The sequence below is a fragment of the Chaetura pelagica genome, unplaced genomic scaffold, assembly GCF_000747805.2.
Source record: "Chaetura pelagica isolate M959 unplaced genomic scaffold, ChaPel_1.0 scaffold45, whole genome shotgun sequence".
In the NCBI taxonomy this organism is placed as follows: Eukaryota; Metazoa; Chordata; class Aves; order Apodiformes; family Apodidae; genus Chaetura; species Chaetura pelagica.
The window spans coordinates 2,787,920-2,806,561 of NW_009953217.1; the positions used below are offsets into that span (position 1 = coordinate 2,787,920).

General features: G+C 40.5%; 1 protein-coding gene across 1 annotated transcript; it reads left to right on the forward strand.

Annotated features, from left to right (window-relative positions):
* Position 1: 1 nt before the first annotated feature.
* PUS1 (pseudouridylate synthase 1) lies at positions 2 to 5,649 on the forward strand (the record flags this gene model as incomplete). Its single annotated transcript, XM_009997690.1, has 5 exons — positions 2 to 145; positions 1,226 to 1,363; positions 2,065 to 2,167; positions 2,441 to 3,138; positions 5,210 to 5,649. Coding segments are annotated over 5 exons (1,134 nt in total), but the record flags the coding sequence as incomplete, so codon positions are not given.
* Positions 5,650 to 18,642: the final 12,993 nt, after the last annotated feature.

Genomic DNA, 18,642 nt, shown 5'->3' on the forward strand with positions numbered 1-18,642 from the left:
GCTGGAACGGCTGGAGGAGAACGGGCACCAAGTTAAACGGCTGAAGAAAGATGAGGAGGATGTGGAGGATCAGAGTAAAAAGACGCCCAAGAGGAAGATCGTGTTGTTGATGGCATATTCGGGGAAAGGCTACCATGGGATGCAAGTAGGTGCTCTGGCCAAACAGTGCAGCCTGCTTGGGGGTTTTTTGGAGTCCCTCACAGGTCACAGTGATTGAGCAGGAAAGCAGGAGCAGCTTGAAAAGCTGGGGCAAGAGCAGTGCATGCCTGCGTTCAAGTGGCCTGGTAACTTGAATTCAAACAGTCAGTGGTACCTCTCTGGTGTTTGGTGCTTCTAGTGACTCTGCTTTAGTGTAGAGCATCAGTAGAAGATCTTTCAAAGACTGTGCTGCAGACAAAGCTCTTGAGGAGACAGAGCATGGGCACTGCAGTTCTTTCGAAGCTTGTAATGCTGTCTCATGATCTCCTTCTGACCGATGCTGCAGCTTCTGGTGGAAGCTTTACATTTAAGAGCATTTGGGCAAGGTTTTTTTTAGGTTAGACCTTATGTTGTCTCACTGCGTTGGGCAAACCATGCAGATTCTGGAGAGCTGAGCTGCGTTTTGGAATGAAACAAATTTGCATCTGTGTTGCTGTCTCTTGCACTTTTTAAAAGATGATCTGTACTTGAAGACCTTGTAAATTGCCCGTTTTCTGCTGCATTCCCATGGGGTGGCCTGCAGCAGTGCAGACGCAGGAGAACCATTGCAAGAGGTCTGCATTTGCACGAGGAAGGAAGGGGATGTTGCTTTGCTACAGCAGCAGTGTAGGAGCACTGCCCCAGCACCAGCCCTGCCTGTGCAGCAGCCGTTTTGTGGCGCACGTAGGGATTGCTGGCAGCAAGAGGGTGATTTTGCCCCATCTGCTGCTCCTCTCAGAGTACTGCAAGATCCACACGTGCTCTTGGGGCTTCTTTAAAAGCTCCACGGGATAATTGATAAGATTGCACACAGGCAGGGAAGGAAATCTTTCATGCTTATGCAACAAGGTATGTTTGTTCAGCAGCAGTAAAACTTGTGTATGGGCACATCCGTGTCAGTGCCTGTCAGCTTTACTGCTCTGTGATGGAGTGGTGTGGGTTGTGCATGTCTGCTCTGCAGCCTTGCACACCTTATGGTTCTCATCTTCAGGTATCCACTTATTGCTGTTTGTTCTATTTCTTATTTCTACTGTACATCCTCTTCTAGAGAAATGTGGGATCTTCACAGTTCAAGACAATTGAAGATGACTTAGTATCTGCCCTTGTTCAGTCAGGCTGCATCCCAGAAAACCACGGGGAAGATATGAAGAAAATGTCTTTTCAGCGGTGTGCTCGGACAGATAAGGTGTGTTGGCTGGGGCCTGTGCTCTCCTAACTGGTGTTTCCCCACCAGTGCTACTGGGGTTGACAGGTAAAGCGTCATCTATAGAGTGGGATCCAATACTGACAGTCAGTATTGTTTGAAACTTCTCTATTTATCCACACTAAATGTAAGCACAAGCAAATGTTTAGGAAGTGAAGGATATTGATTAGGTGGTATTTGTAAAGCTGGTGCTTCATACCTAAACCTTGTCTGTTTACATTTCTGTCACACTGACCTGCTTCAGCCTCCCATCCTGCTTCTCCTGGTTGTTGTTGCTGTCTGATTGTTGTGGAGCTTGAGAGTTCAGCTGCATCTCAGTTGGATTTAATCCTGCCACAGCAGGGTTCTAAGTCTGAACTGAAGTTCATGGTTGATCTTATGTATAAGTGATTTATTTTTAGTTGGTGCTTTACTTAATAGCAGTCAAATATAGTGAGATGTCATGGGAGGAAGTGCAATGCTCTGCTGCCTGCTTGCTGAGGTGCTGTATGGCTGTGCAGCACCAGCAGATCTTCCAGGATTACTCTTGGATTTCTGCCTGTGGCCTTGCCTTTGCCTCACTTCAGCCTGAAATCACCCGTGAGAAAAATAAATAAACTTGTCCTTCAGCTATTGCAGTTCTCCCAGTGCTATCCCTGAATTTCCAAGGTACATAATTATGTGTCTGTTTGTGGTTTTTATAGGGTGTGTCTGCAGCTGGACAGATTGTGTCTCTAAAAGTCAGGCTAATAGATGACATCTTAGAAAAGATCAATAACCATCTTCCTTCTCACATCAGAATTCTGGGTAAGGATACTGGAACGGGGAGAGAAAATGTTTTTAAAGAGGAGCTTTCTCATGTAGAAGGTCTCTCCCTTACCTTCACAGTTTTACTCCTGAGCAGTTTATTTCTAACATGAATCCATATCTTGCCATTAGTTTGCAATGAGGGCCCTATAAAATAAATCTTTCTATCTTTTAATTCTATTTTATATAAAAAATCTGCTTGCAAGTAGGAGTGAGATCACAATCAGCTTGTAACCTACTGATTCAAAAACCTAATGTCACTTTTAAAACAAGGTCTGAAGAGAGTCACTGGGGGATTCAACTCCAAGAACAAATGCGATGCCAGAACATACTCTTACATGCTGCCAACATTTGCCTTTGCCCCTAAAGACCACGATGTGCAGGAGGAGCTTTATCGACTGGACAAAGAGACCCTCAAAAAAGTCAACAACCTCCTGGCGTGCTACAGAGGAACACACAACTTCCATAACTTCACATCTCAGAAAGGACCCAAGGACCCCAGTGCCAAGCGGTACATCATGGAGATGCAGTGTGGAGAGCCATTCGTCAGGGAAAACATAGAATTTGCAGTGATCAAAGTGAAAGGTCAGAGTTTCATGATGCACCAAATAAGGAAGATGATTGGGCTGGTGATAGCGGTTGTGAAAGGTTATGCGGACGAGTCCATCATAGCGCGCAGCTGGGGAGAGGAGAAGGTGGATGTCCCCAAAGCTCCAGGACTAGGGCTGGTCTTGGAAAGAGTACACTTTGAAAAATACAACAGACGGTTTGGAAATGATGGGCTGCATGAGCCACTGGAGTGGGCAGAGGAGGAGGAGAAGATTGCTGTGTTCAAGGAGCAGTATATCTATCCTACGATTATCAACACAGAAAGGGAGGAGAAATCCATGGTGAACTGGCTAAACACCCTCTGCATTCATGATTTCAGCTCTTCTGCTGCTGGGATTCAAGCTAGCAACAAAACTTCAAAGGTAATGATTGAAGCTACAGTTTTATCAAATGGAATCAGTCAGGTTGAAGTGACTTTGTCCTTAGTAACAGTTTTGTTATCTGTGAATATAGCAGGGAGGATGGGAGTATGAAATGTGTATTGTCTTTTCTGTCTTTGTGCACTTGATGATAGTGGAATGAACCATACAAAGTGTTATTTTTACAGGGTTTTGCATGGGGCAGTTGAGGGAGGGAGAAAGGAGAAGAAACACTTTAAAGCACAGGTCAATTTACAGAATCGGAAACAGACAACCAGGCTTTGTGACTGTGAAGCTGTTTGAGAGACTAGTTTTCAGGATGAAAACTTCCCTTTAAATACCTGCTGGCTTGTGGTATTCTCTGATTGGGCTAATTCTCATTTTGTGTCATGCCCTGTTCACTAGATAAGGTTTGGAATCGCTGGGGGGGAAATTTAGGTCCAGATTTTTTTTAAGTAAATCTGCCATGAGCTCTAAATGGGTCATCAGAACAATTCCTACTGATCAACCCAACCTAAATTTGAGAAGCAAACCCTGCTTGAGTTTGGGGTTGGACTCGATGGCCTCAGGACACTTTACAGTTCTGTGTGTTATTCAAACGTCCTTGGTTACAGGGCTGGTACATCCTCAAAGGATGAATGATGGGCAGGGCTAAAAGTTCTGTAAAGTGCAACTCAGAAGAAAGTAATGACCTTTTTTTCACCTAATGAAGTCTTTAAAATTTATTTTGTGTAGATTCTGCTTTGAAGAACGTTAGGTTTAATCCCATCTCTGCTATTTTTGTTTTAGTATGAGGAAGATTTTGAACATATAAAATACAATGTACAGCCTTGAATGGTACAAGCAAGACACCAGAAATTTCTCAGGGTTATTTTTGTACCTGTAGTAATTGTTTTCCTGAAGCACAATGCTTCATGAGGACATTTGTGATAGGAGTTTGTGACAAATGCCACGTTAGTTTGGTTAAATGGGACCAAAGAGGCTGTGGTGCAGACAGTCCTTACCTGGCACAGGGGTTTTGATGATAACATTGACAGGACTTGCTGCTGACAGCTTCAAAATCACTGATGTATTTCTTGCAGGAGACAGGTCTGCTTGCTTTGGATAAAACTCCACCAGATGCAGTTCTGGCATCGCAGTTAGCACAGGCTGTCTGGAGAAGGATAAATAAGGGATGATATGACAGACTCCTCTGAGATTTGCAGGCTGTTTTTGCACTTCAGTGAGCTGTGCTTGCTGTTACGAAGGCAACTGTCTAAGTCTCTCAGAGTTTGTTTTGTAATAGGATATTAAATTGTCAATGTTAAAATTCATGAGCTCTGGGGGTTTGTATGTTTTCAGCAAGCGGTGGTTGAGGGAAAAAAGAGTAACTACAGGTATATTGTCATGTTAACCTTTCTTTGTAAAATCCTTTGGTGCCAATCATATTGGTAAAAATACATGCTTCAAAAAATTACATGAATCCCCCAAATTTATCACACTGTATTGACTTCTGAAGGGGTGGCTTCCAGTTAAGAACTCAGACTCAGTCTCCGTGTAAGTTGCTATTTGTAATGATTGCCTAATACTATGTACAACTGTCTTAATTTTTAAACAAGTGTAGTGAGTCCTTGCATATCCTTAATACAGTTTGGACATAAATTCTCTGCAGCAGACAAACAAAATTCTCAAATATGGCTTTAGACAATGTAAGATTAGCTTTTGAGGGGCTTGCATAAAAAAAGACTTGTTGACTTGTCTAACCTGCATTGATTTTAAACATCAGTATTTTATGCTATTACCCCACTTCAAGTTTCCCCACGTATACTGCAGGTTGTAATTGTGCAGTTGTAAATAAAAATGAGAAGTTTCTTCTGCTGGTGGGTGTGTAATCCAATGTACAATTTCTTTGCTGCAAGAAGCACAATTTACCATCACAGAAGTTTGTTACAATAGGTAGGTCTAAAATGTGAATTTGGAATCTATCCCCATTTTCTTATACTTCTGGAGAAATTTAAAGACAGTGTCTTTGGTTTAGGTCAGTCTCTTGATGTAAATGAAATGCTGACAAACCATTTTCTATTTTACTTCACAGGGGAGCAGTGATCTTGAGGGCAGTGATGGTTGTGGTGATGATTCCGACTGAGCCAGTAAAGGGCTGGATGTGAAACCCTTACTGCTTGCCATTCCCTTTGTCTACAAAAAAGTGGCCTTTCTAAATTCAAGAATCCAGTAAAGCACGGGTTTGTGTGCTTGCAGAACATGAACTGGATGCCCAGGAGAAACTGGGTGGGGAAAACTGCAGTAGAAAAAGCAGAAGAGGCTTTTTATCCCACTGACTGATGCACCTGACTGGTATACTTGAAAATAATGAAACAAGAAAGAAGCTTTCTAAAAGAATCTTGTAATGCAGGATATCTTAATACCTGTTTGAATAATGTTTTTATTATATGTTTACCTGGAAAATAGTATTTTAAATTTGTACAATCTCTACAAAAAGGGGCAAATAATTTTAATATACTCTTTTTTTATTATTATTGCTATAACATCGTGATCTTTTGGTGTTTTTTTACTTTTTTTTCTCCTTTACTTAGCCTGATCTCTGAACACCATTAAGCTTTTATTTTTCATGTCATCTGTGAGTTTCCAGTGGAATAACATGCATGGGTTAGGAACCCCTCATGCTAAGTGCTGTGAATTCTTTTGCTGTTGGAACACATTTCCTGTGTTTTCTAAAACTTTGCAAGTCTAAAAGAAAATATTCCTTGGTCAGTGAGAGGTCTTAATTTTGAAACGTGGACTGAAGCCTGTATTTCAAGATGAAACCTTTTGGAAGATACCATCCTCCCAGCATCACCCATGTGCCTGGGCAGACTCAAGAACATGGATCCACAGCTACGTGTGTAATTGGATCTTTACTGCCCGAGGTGTCGTTTCACGGAGCTGTGTTTGAGGTGTGACAAGATGTAAATCAATTGTTAGGACTGCAATTCAAAGTGTGCAGCCGTGGATGTTCTAGTGTTGCCCACGTTGAATCACTGAATGCATTCCTGCCACTTTAGATTTCTGTTCTTGGCGGAAGCTATCTAAGCATCTGCTAGATTTGGGGTTGAATCAGTGTAGCATGTACAGAAGGAATAGTGCTGACTTCCTCTGGGCTTTAATCACCCTGCACTCACCTCGTGTGAGTGAACTCTTAGTTCCCTTCAGGCTGCTGAGGACAGAGGGCTGTATTGTGCAGCAGTATTTGGAAGCACGTGTCAGATCTGGGCTTTTAATTTTATGTCTTTCCCCAGCTGTGGTTTGACTTGTGGTTCTTGTTTCCAACTCCGTAAAGGCTGTGGAAGAAGAAACAAGTACAGGCAGCAGCCTTCCTGCCCCCTCTACCTGTAGAACACTTGGTATGAGTGGAGTAAAACTTTCCAGGCTTTTGGGTATTAGTACAAGTCCTTTTTACACTTCCCTGGCTGGGTCTGTATGGAGACTCGTTTTGTAGTATTGTCATTACTGAGTATGAGGAGTCACCTCTTTGCTCCTTCATTCAGTGGTTTCTGGCCAAAGCCTCTAATTTTATGGCTTCTTCTGGAATTAGGTTTTTGTTGGGTTTTTTTGTGAGAGCACAGCTGTCCCTTAAAAGTATTTCCTTGTTAATTTTACCTGGGTTTTCATTAGAGTGTTTTATTTGATCACTAAGGCCTTTCTTTGCTGTATCAGAACAGGAGTGTGGAAGTGTTCTGTAGAGGGTTTTCATTTCTGCCCCTTGCTGGTTCATCATGAGCATTAGTCTTTGCTCTAAAACTCTGTCTTTCAATCTGAGGAAAAATACATTTATGTGCCCATAACAAATGCCCCCAAACTGACATGTGTCTCGGTTGAAATGAATGAGAATTTCTATTTATAGCCTTTGGAGAGAACAAGAATTAAAAAGAGTATTTCTTATTCCTCGCTACGAGTGCCGTTTTATTTCATGGGGCTTATTGAGGTGGTTTCAGCGCCGGAGCTGAACAGGAACAAGCAAATCCTGCAGGGCTCCGGGAAGCATCGGCTGTGCTAGAGCAGCCGGGCTGAGGGGACGTGCGTTACCTGCCCCGTGCTGTGCTGCTTTGTGCTCTCCTGGAAGATGGAGGCAGGGAACTGCCTCCCCCATCCCTCGGGTACCGCAGCCCCTCGGGAAGTTCCCGATGGGAACGCTGCGGGTAGGGCTGCCCGGCAGGTGGGACAGGGCCCTGGTACCTTCAGGTCACTCCATCCTCGCTCCGAAGCCGCTTCGCAGCCCGAGCAGCACTGGGGTCCCTGTGCTGGGAAAGCCTGAAGCACCTGCTGACTGACCCGTGTCATCTCCAGAGTGAAAATGCACCCAGGCAGGACTTGGGATGTGCAGCAGGAACCCTGTGTCGGGCTGCTAGAAATAAAGTAACTAGATAAAGCTGCTGGAATGATAAGGAATTCAAGTGGCTAAATTGAGTTAAGGCATCAATAACCATTGAGGTGAGTGAACCTTCCTTATAAAAGTTAGTCAGGAAGCAATTCTGTGACCAGGAAGACCATTTCATAGCAAAGGAAAGAGAATGTTACAGTGAATTCAAAGCTAAATGATGGCAGAGCTTTGGAAGGGGTAGACCAATCAGTGTTTCATTGATAATGAGATACTTTATTAGGCTGACTTTCATTTAGCTCCAAAATCGTGCCTCCCACAGAGACTCATAATGAGTTTTGTTAACAGTTAAAAAAAAAATGTTGAGAACTTTAAAAGGGCACTAGTACATCTAGTGTATAAAGTAATGATTAATGATAAAGTATTTGCAATCCAATGTAAGTTGTAAGCTTCATAATTAAAGATAATTGCTTTAATGAGATTTTCTGTAATTGTAACATTATATCTAATACCAATTATTATCTGGTTTAAAAACCCTCTGGAGGAAATCTTAGCAATCTTAGTGAGTGCAGCACATCTCACTTTCCATGCATTGGGCTGAAATTTGTGCCCTCTGTGCCTAATTTGTTGATCCCTTTAATTGATGCTGCTGTATGACATTTTCCTTTTTGGTAATTGGATAGCCTGATAGAGGTTGGTTGCCTAACTATCACCTTTCTGTAGAGTGTTGTTAAAAAAGATCTGATGTTGGATTAAAGAGCTGATAACTACATTCTGGACTAGCATGCTGATTGATTTGCGTCTTCATAGCTTTTAGGTATGCAGTTGTCTTGTGGCAGGGTAGCAAGTTGATTTTCACCAATTATGCAACAGTCTGTATTGTCACTTTGGTTCTTTTTTGATATTCCAGTATTTTAAATACTGAAATTGAAGGTTTTTTTAAGTTCCTCTGCAGGCAGAATGCTGCCTGTACCTCAGGTGGCTCAGATTAGCCAGGAGCAAAGCCAGCAGCAAAGTGGACCAAACTTGACAAGTTTGCATAGTTCCTTACCTGCTCCACACAGCAGGAACCCAGCTTTTCTTCAGCAGGTACAACCAGCAGGCTGTGATGAGAAGCAGGTGATTTTGGTCCCAAGGCCAGTACCTGTACAGCAACAGGTGTGTTATATTGTATGCAGCTTTCAATGGCTGTTTTTTTGTGTATTGTAATTGTTGTTGTTGTCTATTCTGCACCATTAAATTGTCTGAGTACTGGGAAGAGAGTATCCTCAGAAGCAGAGTGGTGACATCCTTCTTGTTAAGAAAGTCTAGGCAAGATTAATGTCTGGCACTTCATTGCTGCTTTCTCTTGAAACTTCATTTCTGTGAAGAATAATTCTGTTCATTTATGGAATTAGCAATGGCTGCCCAACTCTCAGTTTAAACCTTCTGGTGCTGGATTCTTAATTTCATGCTTCAAATTAAATTCCAGGTGGGTGTGGAAGGTCGCAGGTAAGTTCCAAGGTGCAGCAAGAGGGAGCAACTGTGCTAACCTCTCACTGTGTCCTGGCAGTGTTGTCCTTTGTATTTTGTATTGAGATTTTGTGGGTGACAGAATTTACTTCTCCAACCGGGGAAGAAAGGAGCAGATTCTTCAGTAGTTTCTGCAAAAGAATTTACTGAGCATTAACAATTTGCCTCAGATGGCTGTTGTATAGCACAGCTGGGTGTAAGTCTTTCTTGACAATAAAAATGTGTGTTCATTTGAATTTTTACAATGCTCTGTAGATAGCTGTATCTCAATGCAGACATGCCATAGCATTTTTCTTGAAGAAAGAAAAGGAATAAGAAGGAATCAGGCAGATTCTCTAGGGAGATAGAATTTGTTCTTGTAATACTCCTCGAAAGAGATTAAATTAAACAGAATCAATTATTTTCACTTTTTATGCAGCATATTTAGAATAACAGGGGAGAAATCACAATGAAAAGTTGTGCTGCTTGTGCAGCTGTCAGCAGTTGCAGGATGCTTGCCTGTGTTAATAAAAATGTCATAAACTAAATGGATTTTTGTAAGAACTTCTCAGAGAATTCTGTTCATCTGCCATCTGGCAGAACATTTCAGTTCTGTGAAAATTCTCACTGAATCAGCCCTGCCCTGTATTTTAGGAGGTAAAAATAAAGTTCCCAAGACTGAGTACCACTGCATCCCAGACTTCTCTACTGATTTTACGTAATACTGCTGCCTCACAAAGTCCTTCACAGACTTCACCACAAGATGTGTTCTTCATTATCTTCTAATACAGTGCAACTTCAAACAGCATAGCATAGTTCCAAGAACTGAATAATCACTTCTGTTAGGTATTCATGTAACATTTTTCACACATTTCTGTCTTGATTTTGTGTTGTGCAGTAGGAAGCATAAGTATAATTATGTTTACTTGAAGGGAAATGAAATTCTGCAGCGAGTAGCGGCACTGAGGAAAGAAGGTTTATGGTCTCTGAAACGTCTGCCCAAACTGCAAGAGACCCCACGGCACAAATCACACCATGATTATCTTTTGGAAGAAATGCAGTGGATGGCAACGGATTTTGTTCAAGAAAGAAGATGGAAGATGACAGCTGCCAAGAGAGTAATGTGAATTTGATATTTCCAGCCAGAAATGGGGGGAAGAATAGGCAGCATTTTCCTGGTTAGGACACAATCCCTGAGGATGTGTGAGTTTTGATTTGCCTCTCCCCTGTGTTTGTAAAGCTTGGGCAGAACTCCTAAAAGGATTGTATTATTTTTCTTTCTTTATAAATATGCTTGTTAGATAGAACAGACTAAAGACTTAAAATACTTTAATGGTTTTATTCAGCTGATTTTAAGCGTGGCTCATCATCACAAGGATATGATACGTCATCAGGAAAGATGCAGGAAAAGAGAAGAGGAGCAGCTGAGGGCTCTTGCTGCTCTTACTGCCAGAGAAATTGAACATTTCTGGTCCACCATCAAACAGGTAAATGTAAAAAAAGAAAAAAAGAATTCTGAAGACATACTGAATAAAAACCTGTAGGACGTAACAGCAAGAATCTTACAAGTGAGCTTTGCTGAGCCTGTGTAGTGAGTGTTGTCTGTTGGGAAAGATAGCTCCGTGTTCTGGTTGCATGGATAATTTCAGGCCTTACATGTCATGGGGGAGAGAGCTTCCCTAATGCCAGTTGGGGCAGTTGGCTCTCTGTGGATGTTTAAATTTTGATGTGAGTTATTCTTGCGTAGCTCTCCCTTGTTATGTGGGTGGTTTCTGTTCATGGCCAGGTTTGTACACTGTATTTTTTTTTTCTTTTGAATGCTCTGCACTGTGACAGTGTCTGATGCCTGTTGTACTTTTGAAGACATACTAAGTAATTCATAGCTGTGTTTGAGTCTTAAGTGCAGTCACATTTGTCATTTCTTTCTCCTCTTCCCCTCCCTTCCATTTTAGGTGGTGGATTTAAAACTGCAGGTAGAGTTAGAAGAGAGGAGGAGAAAAGTATTAAAGTCACAGCACATCTCAGAAAAAGGTAATAAGGACCTAGGACTTTTTTTTTTTCACTACTTGTTGTTTTTTTTCCCCTGTTTTTTTGCATCCTGGTAATAATAGTATAAGCTTACCAAAATAAATGTTTAGGAGCTAGTATTTTGGTTGTCATTTTGAGTCATAAATACCTCCTTTCTCTAGCTTGCTAATTTCCTGTAGATTTCTAAAGCTTTGATAAAACACTCAGGCTTTTTTTGCTGAGCTCTTGTTTGTATCAAGGTTTAGTTTTCTGTCCCTTGGGGGCCAAGGATGAGACTGAATTCACTAACAGTGTCATGTGTGCACCTGTGTCCCTCTGCAGTCTGCCCCTGTTTGTGTAGTGCAGTTTGACAAACTGAAGAGTATTCTTGTAGTGTAGAGTTCTTGTGTTCTTTAGACCCTGGCTTAGCTGTAAATGGCATCAGTTCTGTCAGTGAATTATTCATCTCAGACATGGCAGCACCACCAGTTTTCTTCTTTTGTGCAGAAGTAAGAGGCTCTTTGAACAAGAAAGAGAGCCTTTTGAAGGGAACAGTGCTTCCAGATCTTCTCACACCTACTGTAAAGAAATACATGGCAGATTTAACAGACATTGCTGCTGCTGCAGAAGTGTTGTTACCCAAAGGCAGCACTGGGATCACAACAGCAGGAGAAAGGGATGCTCCATCTTTACTGTGTGGTGCTCTTAGAGAGTATCAGAAGGCTGGGCTGGAGTGGCTGGCAAAGCTGCATCAGGTGAATCTCAATGGAATTCTGGCTGATGAAGCTGGACTTGGAAAAACAGTGCAAGTTGTTGCTTTGTTTGCACACCTGGCATGTAATGAAGGTATGAATACAGTAGATCTTTTATAAATATATATATTTTTTCACAGTTCATGAGTGAATATATTTTCAGTAAGAGAAAAAAATAATTGCTTTTAATATGTATAATTTAAAGAAATGTACCTGGAGTAAATAATGTTAAAAAAGAGACACAATTCCTTTAATTGTTAGTGCATGTGTATGATGTTTGTATTGCCTTTTAAATTCTAAAGTGGTGTGTGGTCATTTCCAGTCATGCTGTACCTCTTACCTTTATAGGAAACTGGGGTCCTATTCTTGTTATTTCACAAAACTTTAATGTGCTGAAGTGGGAGATTGAACTGAAACACTGGTGTCCTGCTTTGAAAACTCTTCTGTATCTTGGGAATCCAGAAGAGCTTTTTAAAAAAAGACAGGTATTATGGAACACTGTTTCATCTACACATGTACTGGGTAACATAAGGATTACACAGAGTTACATTTACACTATTGTGGTTAAAAACTTCAGGATGGTGGAATCACCACTGGGTTCTTTTCTGTGACGTGGCATACTGAGCAAATGAAGGTATTTACTCATTTCACAAATACTGGTTCATAAAGGAGAGTTTGATACTTACCAATATAATCTGTTTTGATGACCAGCAGTGTCTGGGAAGCCTTTTTAAGTTATAAGTATGTATTTACTGGCATGATGTCCCTTTGCACAGGTATTTTTACTTGTGCCTAATCTCTATGGGGAAACGCAGATCTTTGCTGCAGTGACTTATACCTCATCTTAGAATTTACAGAAGTTTAGTAAGAAAATGTATTGAATTTAGCCATTTAGAAATTGATGCCTAATCAAGAAGAAGCAATAGACCTAAACAGAGCAGAAGAAAATCAATAAAATTGCCATAGCTTTTTATTCCTTTAGTTTTGTGGGTTTTCCTTTTGTTCTTGCCATTTTAACTTTGTCTTGTGTTTCTGTATTTATATTTGCCTTTGAAAGCAAACGTTAGGATGTTAATTCACACTTTTAACAGTTTCTGAGATCAAGTTCATATTAATTTTGATACTTCTGGGTAGAATTTACCTAAAGATTGCCACACGTGACTCTTAGAGATTAGAATTTCCTATTGCTAACGTGTAACAGGAAGTGCAGGTGTGCTGAAACATGTCCAAACTCTTCAAGAAACGATTTTAAAATGTGTAAGGAAAGATGGGTTTTCATTGCCAGTTTGTTTTTTTTTTTTTGATTGCTAGGAGACTTGGTTTATGCTGTTATGTGAGAAGTTTTTTCTTCTTTAAAAAGCTAATTTCTGTTAAAATTCTTTTATGTAATGTTTGGAACATCACAATCAGAGTGTTAAATAGAGCATCCTCTTCCCTTTGGGATTTTTAAAGCTTTGAAGAACTGCACTGGAATAAGTGCAAGATCATCTGTTTTAATCTCAGAAGAGAAAACACTTGATAATATTTGCTCTGAAAACCATCAGAAAAGCCTTTGGGATTTTTGTGTTTTTATGTTGCAGGAATGGACTGACCCCAACAACTTTAATGTATGTATTGCCTCCTGCAAGCAATTCTTCACAGACTATGAAGCTTTCATGAAAATACAGTGGAGGTACCTAGTTGTAGATGAGAGGCAGAATGGTAATAATCTGACAGAGAAGCACTGGGATGCAATATTCAGTCTCTGGAGGTCTGGAGCATTCATTAAACATTTTCTTTTTGCTTTTGTCTATCAGTTACTTTCTGAAATCACTTCAGCACTTATAACTGCAGGTTTTTTACGTTTTCTTGCCGTGATGTAATTTAAGTTATGAAATGGATCTTGTTATCTTTGTTGTTCCCAGTCAGCATCGCTTACTGGTGATGGACACACTCCTGCCTACTGCCTTAAAAGATCTGTGGGCCCTTGCCTGCTTCCTGATCCCAGGGATTTCTCAGTCCTACCTGGATTTTACAAAGGTAGCATCTGTGGAGGGGAATGAGGATGATAACCAGAGAGTGGCAACGAGTCTGAAGAGAGTAAGTCTCCCTTCAGGATGGTGTCTTATCACTGGGATGTCTCTCTCTGAGGAGACACAATCAGGCAGTGACTGTTCTGTGTGCTTTCAGGTGGTACAGGCATTTATCCTGCGGAGGTCCAGAGTGCAGGTTGAGGAGCAGTTGCCAAGGAAGTGTGAGCACGTGCTGACATGTACTCTTTCTGATCGGCAGAAGTCGGTGTATAAAAACATCTTGTCTCAACCAAGGTACATCTGCTGAGTGGCTCTTAATTGCTCATTCATCCTTAAAGTCAGGAGCCATTCCAGTTACAGTGGGAGGGTTTGTTGGCTCTTTCTGAGTGAGTCATTGGCATAACCATAGTGCTGTGCAGGCTGATCATGTTCTACTCTAAGTTATAATTTCATCCAGCCCTTTCTTCATCCTGTGTTTGTGTATTTAAATCTAGTTATTTTACAAGGTCAAAAGAAACATAAGAATATTTGCTGATTATGGGACAAACTATATATGGGACAAAATATTTTTAACTTAGGCAATTGACCATGTGTCACAGTTTTTGTCTAAATTTAGTTAAGTTCTTTAGGAACTGAATATCCTGGGTTATGCATTACATGGCTTTTCTGGTGCATCTAGTTTGTATTTCCCAGTCAACTTGATAATTTAAGGTGGTATTTACTCAAGTTCTTAAAAAAAAAAAAGGCCTTAATACTGAATATGTGTTTCTTATATAATCCAATGTCATTTTCATTTGACACAGAGTGGTTATTAGAGAAAGTCAGGTTTATGATAATGTGGTTTTTAAAATCAGGATGTGTTTTATACATTATTAAAAGGTTGTGTGGATGTGAGAGAAGCTGGAGGAATGAAGACAGCATTTTTAAACTCCTACTTTTCTAAGTCTGAAACCTTGGTATTGCCAGATCACAAAAACAATTTGAGTGTGCAGGAAGACCTAAGCTCCTAGAAAAGCATTGTTTTTTAAAGGTAATTTACATTTTATTTTCATTTTAAATAACAGAACTCAAGAGTGTCTTAGAAGTGGGCAGTTTGTCGGTGTCCTTCAGGTTGTGACTCAGCTGCTGAGAGTGTGTAACCATCCTGACCTGATCAGTCCCCGGCGTCCAAGTTCTTCCCTTGTGTTAGACACACTGGAGTTCACAACTGCTTCTCTGGTGCTGAATGCATTAGGGTGGGATCTTTGGAAGGTGAGTAGGGAAGTCATTCTCTTGTGATTCCTTTGATTTCACTAGAAGAGCAGGTGGTTTAGGACATAAAATTTTTCACATGCAATTCAGGTTCCAATTACATATCAAAATCTGAATTGCTAATTCATTTATTTTTAGAAGCAGCTGCTAAGTCTATAAACAATAACCATTGACTTTATGGTGGTACTGAATTTAGTAGGTATTTTGGGAATTGGCTATCCTTGTCAAAGAAGGTCAGATTCTTTTGCAGCATTTTTTTTAGTTTTTGCTCAAAGTTTCCAACTGACTGAAACTGGTGGGTCTGGGAATCAAGGGAAAGGTGTCATTCTTGTCCCATCTGGATGAGTAAGAGCATGGTTAAGTTGTGTACAGCTCTGAAGATGAGAAGTTGTCTCAGCTTCCACTGTTTAATTTTACCTATAGTCTGTTTGTTCAAGTTGTATTGCAAGGGGTTTAATCAATTATTTTTTTTCTGGTGATTTCAGCCATACTAGAGGCTTAAGAAAGACTAGACAAAACTGAAACAGTAGCGTTTTGTGTCCTGGGTAATTAAAATAGTTACTCCTTTAAGCCTGTAGGAAAAATCATTTTGGGGTGGGGGCTGAAGGGTGACTGTCAAAAGCTTGTGAAGAGAGTAGGGTTAATGTATCAAGGTGGGAATGGACGAGTCTAGAACAGCCAGTTGTACAAACCCACAAGTTTTAGTTGCAAGCATTGAATTAACAGTAGAGCTTGTGATTTGAGGGTGCTGTCCTGTTTCTGACTCTTGGTAACACGAGCCCAGTGCTGTGTTTTCATGGTGTAGGTTGCTGAAACCTTTTAAAGTAGTGACAGCTGCTCTCTGCTAAATCACATGACACTTGGCTCCTCCAGGTTTGGGTTTAATTCTGGCATCAGCTGTATGCTTTTAGTCATTCCAGATAATGTGGGTTTAATACTGCTATTAGAATTCTTATGGTAGCAGAATATTTCTTTAGGTTGTTTGTTTGTTTGTTTGTTTGTTTTTAAATGAAGCATGCAGACTGGTCTCTCTTTGATGTGATTGGGATGGAAAACCAAATGACTGGCTACGAAGCTCAGATACTGCCAAAACTGAAGGTAACTAGGGAGCTTATTGAAGAGATCTTCTGTTCTCCTTCATCACCCAGACTTGAGCCAGTGAAGCTCAGACCAAATAGGTATGCAGTGTTCCAGTGGTTTGCTTGGGGTTTTTTAGTAACAAATGAAAATAATGTTTGTGAGGGTGAAAAAGGCTAATGCAGAAGCATTTGTCTGTCTTGCTATCTTTTGTTTCCAAACTGATCACTGCTAAAGACTTTGTGCCTGTACTCTGAGGTAAAGCAGACTGAGTTTTAACAGTTAATAGTTCTTTTAATTCATGAAGGCTCAGTTGAGATCTTTCCTGCCAAACTCAACAGAGTTGAAGTCTGTTGTGTATTTGATCAGAAAGCGGAAGTGGCTTCTGCAGTACAGTTTCCTAAGCAGAATAATTACATCTTCCCTTTCTAATTAATTTTAAGTCTAAGATGTACTTGCAAAGCACTTAAAGAAATCAGGGAAGTGGAGGGAAGGAAAAAAGGGCTGTGCTTTATATTTTGACCTTTTGTTATTGGCTGTTCTCCCTGATGAGCAGTGGGGAGTGTTCATTTTTGAGTCTTGGAGATAATGTAATTCCACTATAGAATACATCAGAGATATATAGGCTTAAACATTTTGCAGTAAATTAACCTGATGAGAGGTGATTATGTTTACTGAAGCCCAGGACAGCTTGTGTAGCATGTGGCTGTGACTGGTGACAAGGAGGGTGTCCTGCACTAGTTCTGTTAGGCAGTTCTACCAGGAGGGAGCTTGGTCAGTTAATTAAATTTAAGCATTGGAAGTGACAGCTAAAACTGTATATATGAAGCACAAAAAGAACTCATCCTTTTGCCATGTAGGCATCTTCAGTCTTTCTGAAGTAGTGGACACAAAACAGTGATTGTGAACTCAGCTTTTCCAATCACAGTATGTTTTTACAACCAGACTGTCCAAAGATGCTTGGAAGTAGAGATCCCTGCTCTTTGTACTTGAACTGCACATACCCATAGGTATGAATTTAAGAACTTTGATCCTTATTAGCATCTTCTGGGGAGTTTTTTGTGTTGTCTTCAGACTGCAAAAATGGTTAAGGAATACAAGAACATTTGTCATGCTTTTAACCCTCCACATAATCTTTCAGAGAAGACTGGAGCATCAGACCACTTGGTGTGCTTTGCATTTACAGTATCTTGTGTTTCCTTCTGCATGTTGAGAGAAGCACAGTTCCTCCTGCCATATGCTCTGCAGCTGGGCACCTCTGCTAGCTCAGAATACCAACTAAAAATAACTGTTGGCTTTCTAACATGATTTTTGTATTAAGAAGAAGAGATTAACAGCTTCCTCATGTATGCCTTTTTTATGGATAGAAAGACAATTTGTTAATTTTCAGGTTATTTACTCCAGTGCAGTATGGGCAGAAACCTGAAGGTAGGACTAGAGACTTCTCAAGGTGTCAGCTGCAGCAGACAATGGACACAGCAACAGTTCTGGCAGATCATCGTGAGAAAAATCAGCATGGGAAAGGTGTGTTGTATATAATAAATCACTGTTTTCTGGTTTGCTGTCTTTTTTTTTTAAATATTGCTTGAACTGGGAGGAAGAAATCAGGTCATACCTAATGAGTTTGTGCATTACATCTTTGAATATCAAGTTCCATTAACAGTTTTCTAACAGGAATTAGCTCACATCAAAACAATATTCCTTTATTATCTATCTTTCTCCTATAAACAAAAGATACTATTGTGAAAACAGTGGACGTTTTGCTGGCTGGTGTGTTGATCTCCAGATACACTTAACAAAACTCTCTTCAGACCTGACCTGCTGGATGTGAGGCAGCTTTTCACATGTCAGTTTAAACTGACTGATCAGATCTAGGCAGCATCACTGTCCCATTCTCTTTGTCTCTGCTGAGCTACAACTAAAGGTCATGATTAACTGTGGGTTTTTTATATGATACATCCCTTTGGAACAGACTATTTTCAGAAGATAGGGGATGTAGTGTAGTATTTCAAGCACACTTTTTCAGGCCTTTTCTAAAATCTCTATAAATATTGATTTCAGCATAGGTTTTTGCATGGTGGAATGGGAAGCATTCAGTATGAAGGGAGAAGTTTGAGAACACACAGTGTGAGAGGGAGACCTAGTCTGTTTGCAGTTAAGTGCAACCCAAGAGTTATGTCTGGCATAAAACTGCCTTTCTTTGAAAATGGGGTACATCATAGGCATGGGATAAGCAGTCAAATCCTGCAGTGTACACTGAGGAGATTGTTCTTTTTAAACCTTGTACCCTTTTTGTATTAACAGCCAGCAAGCTGGTACTCAGCCCAATGGCTTCCACAGCTGGAGCACAAGAGAGAACTGCTCAGCCAGACAAGCCTGTAACTTTACAGTTTAGAGGGAAAACATTTACTTTGTCATACAGTCAATTCTGTAAGCTTATTGGTAGACAGTCTCTGAAGCATCAAGGTAAAGTGCTACATGATTCAATTCACATCTGTCTCATTTTTGCTTCTTTTTTTCTTTTTTTTCAACATTTTAACTATTCAGAAATCAAAACCCTAAG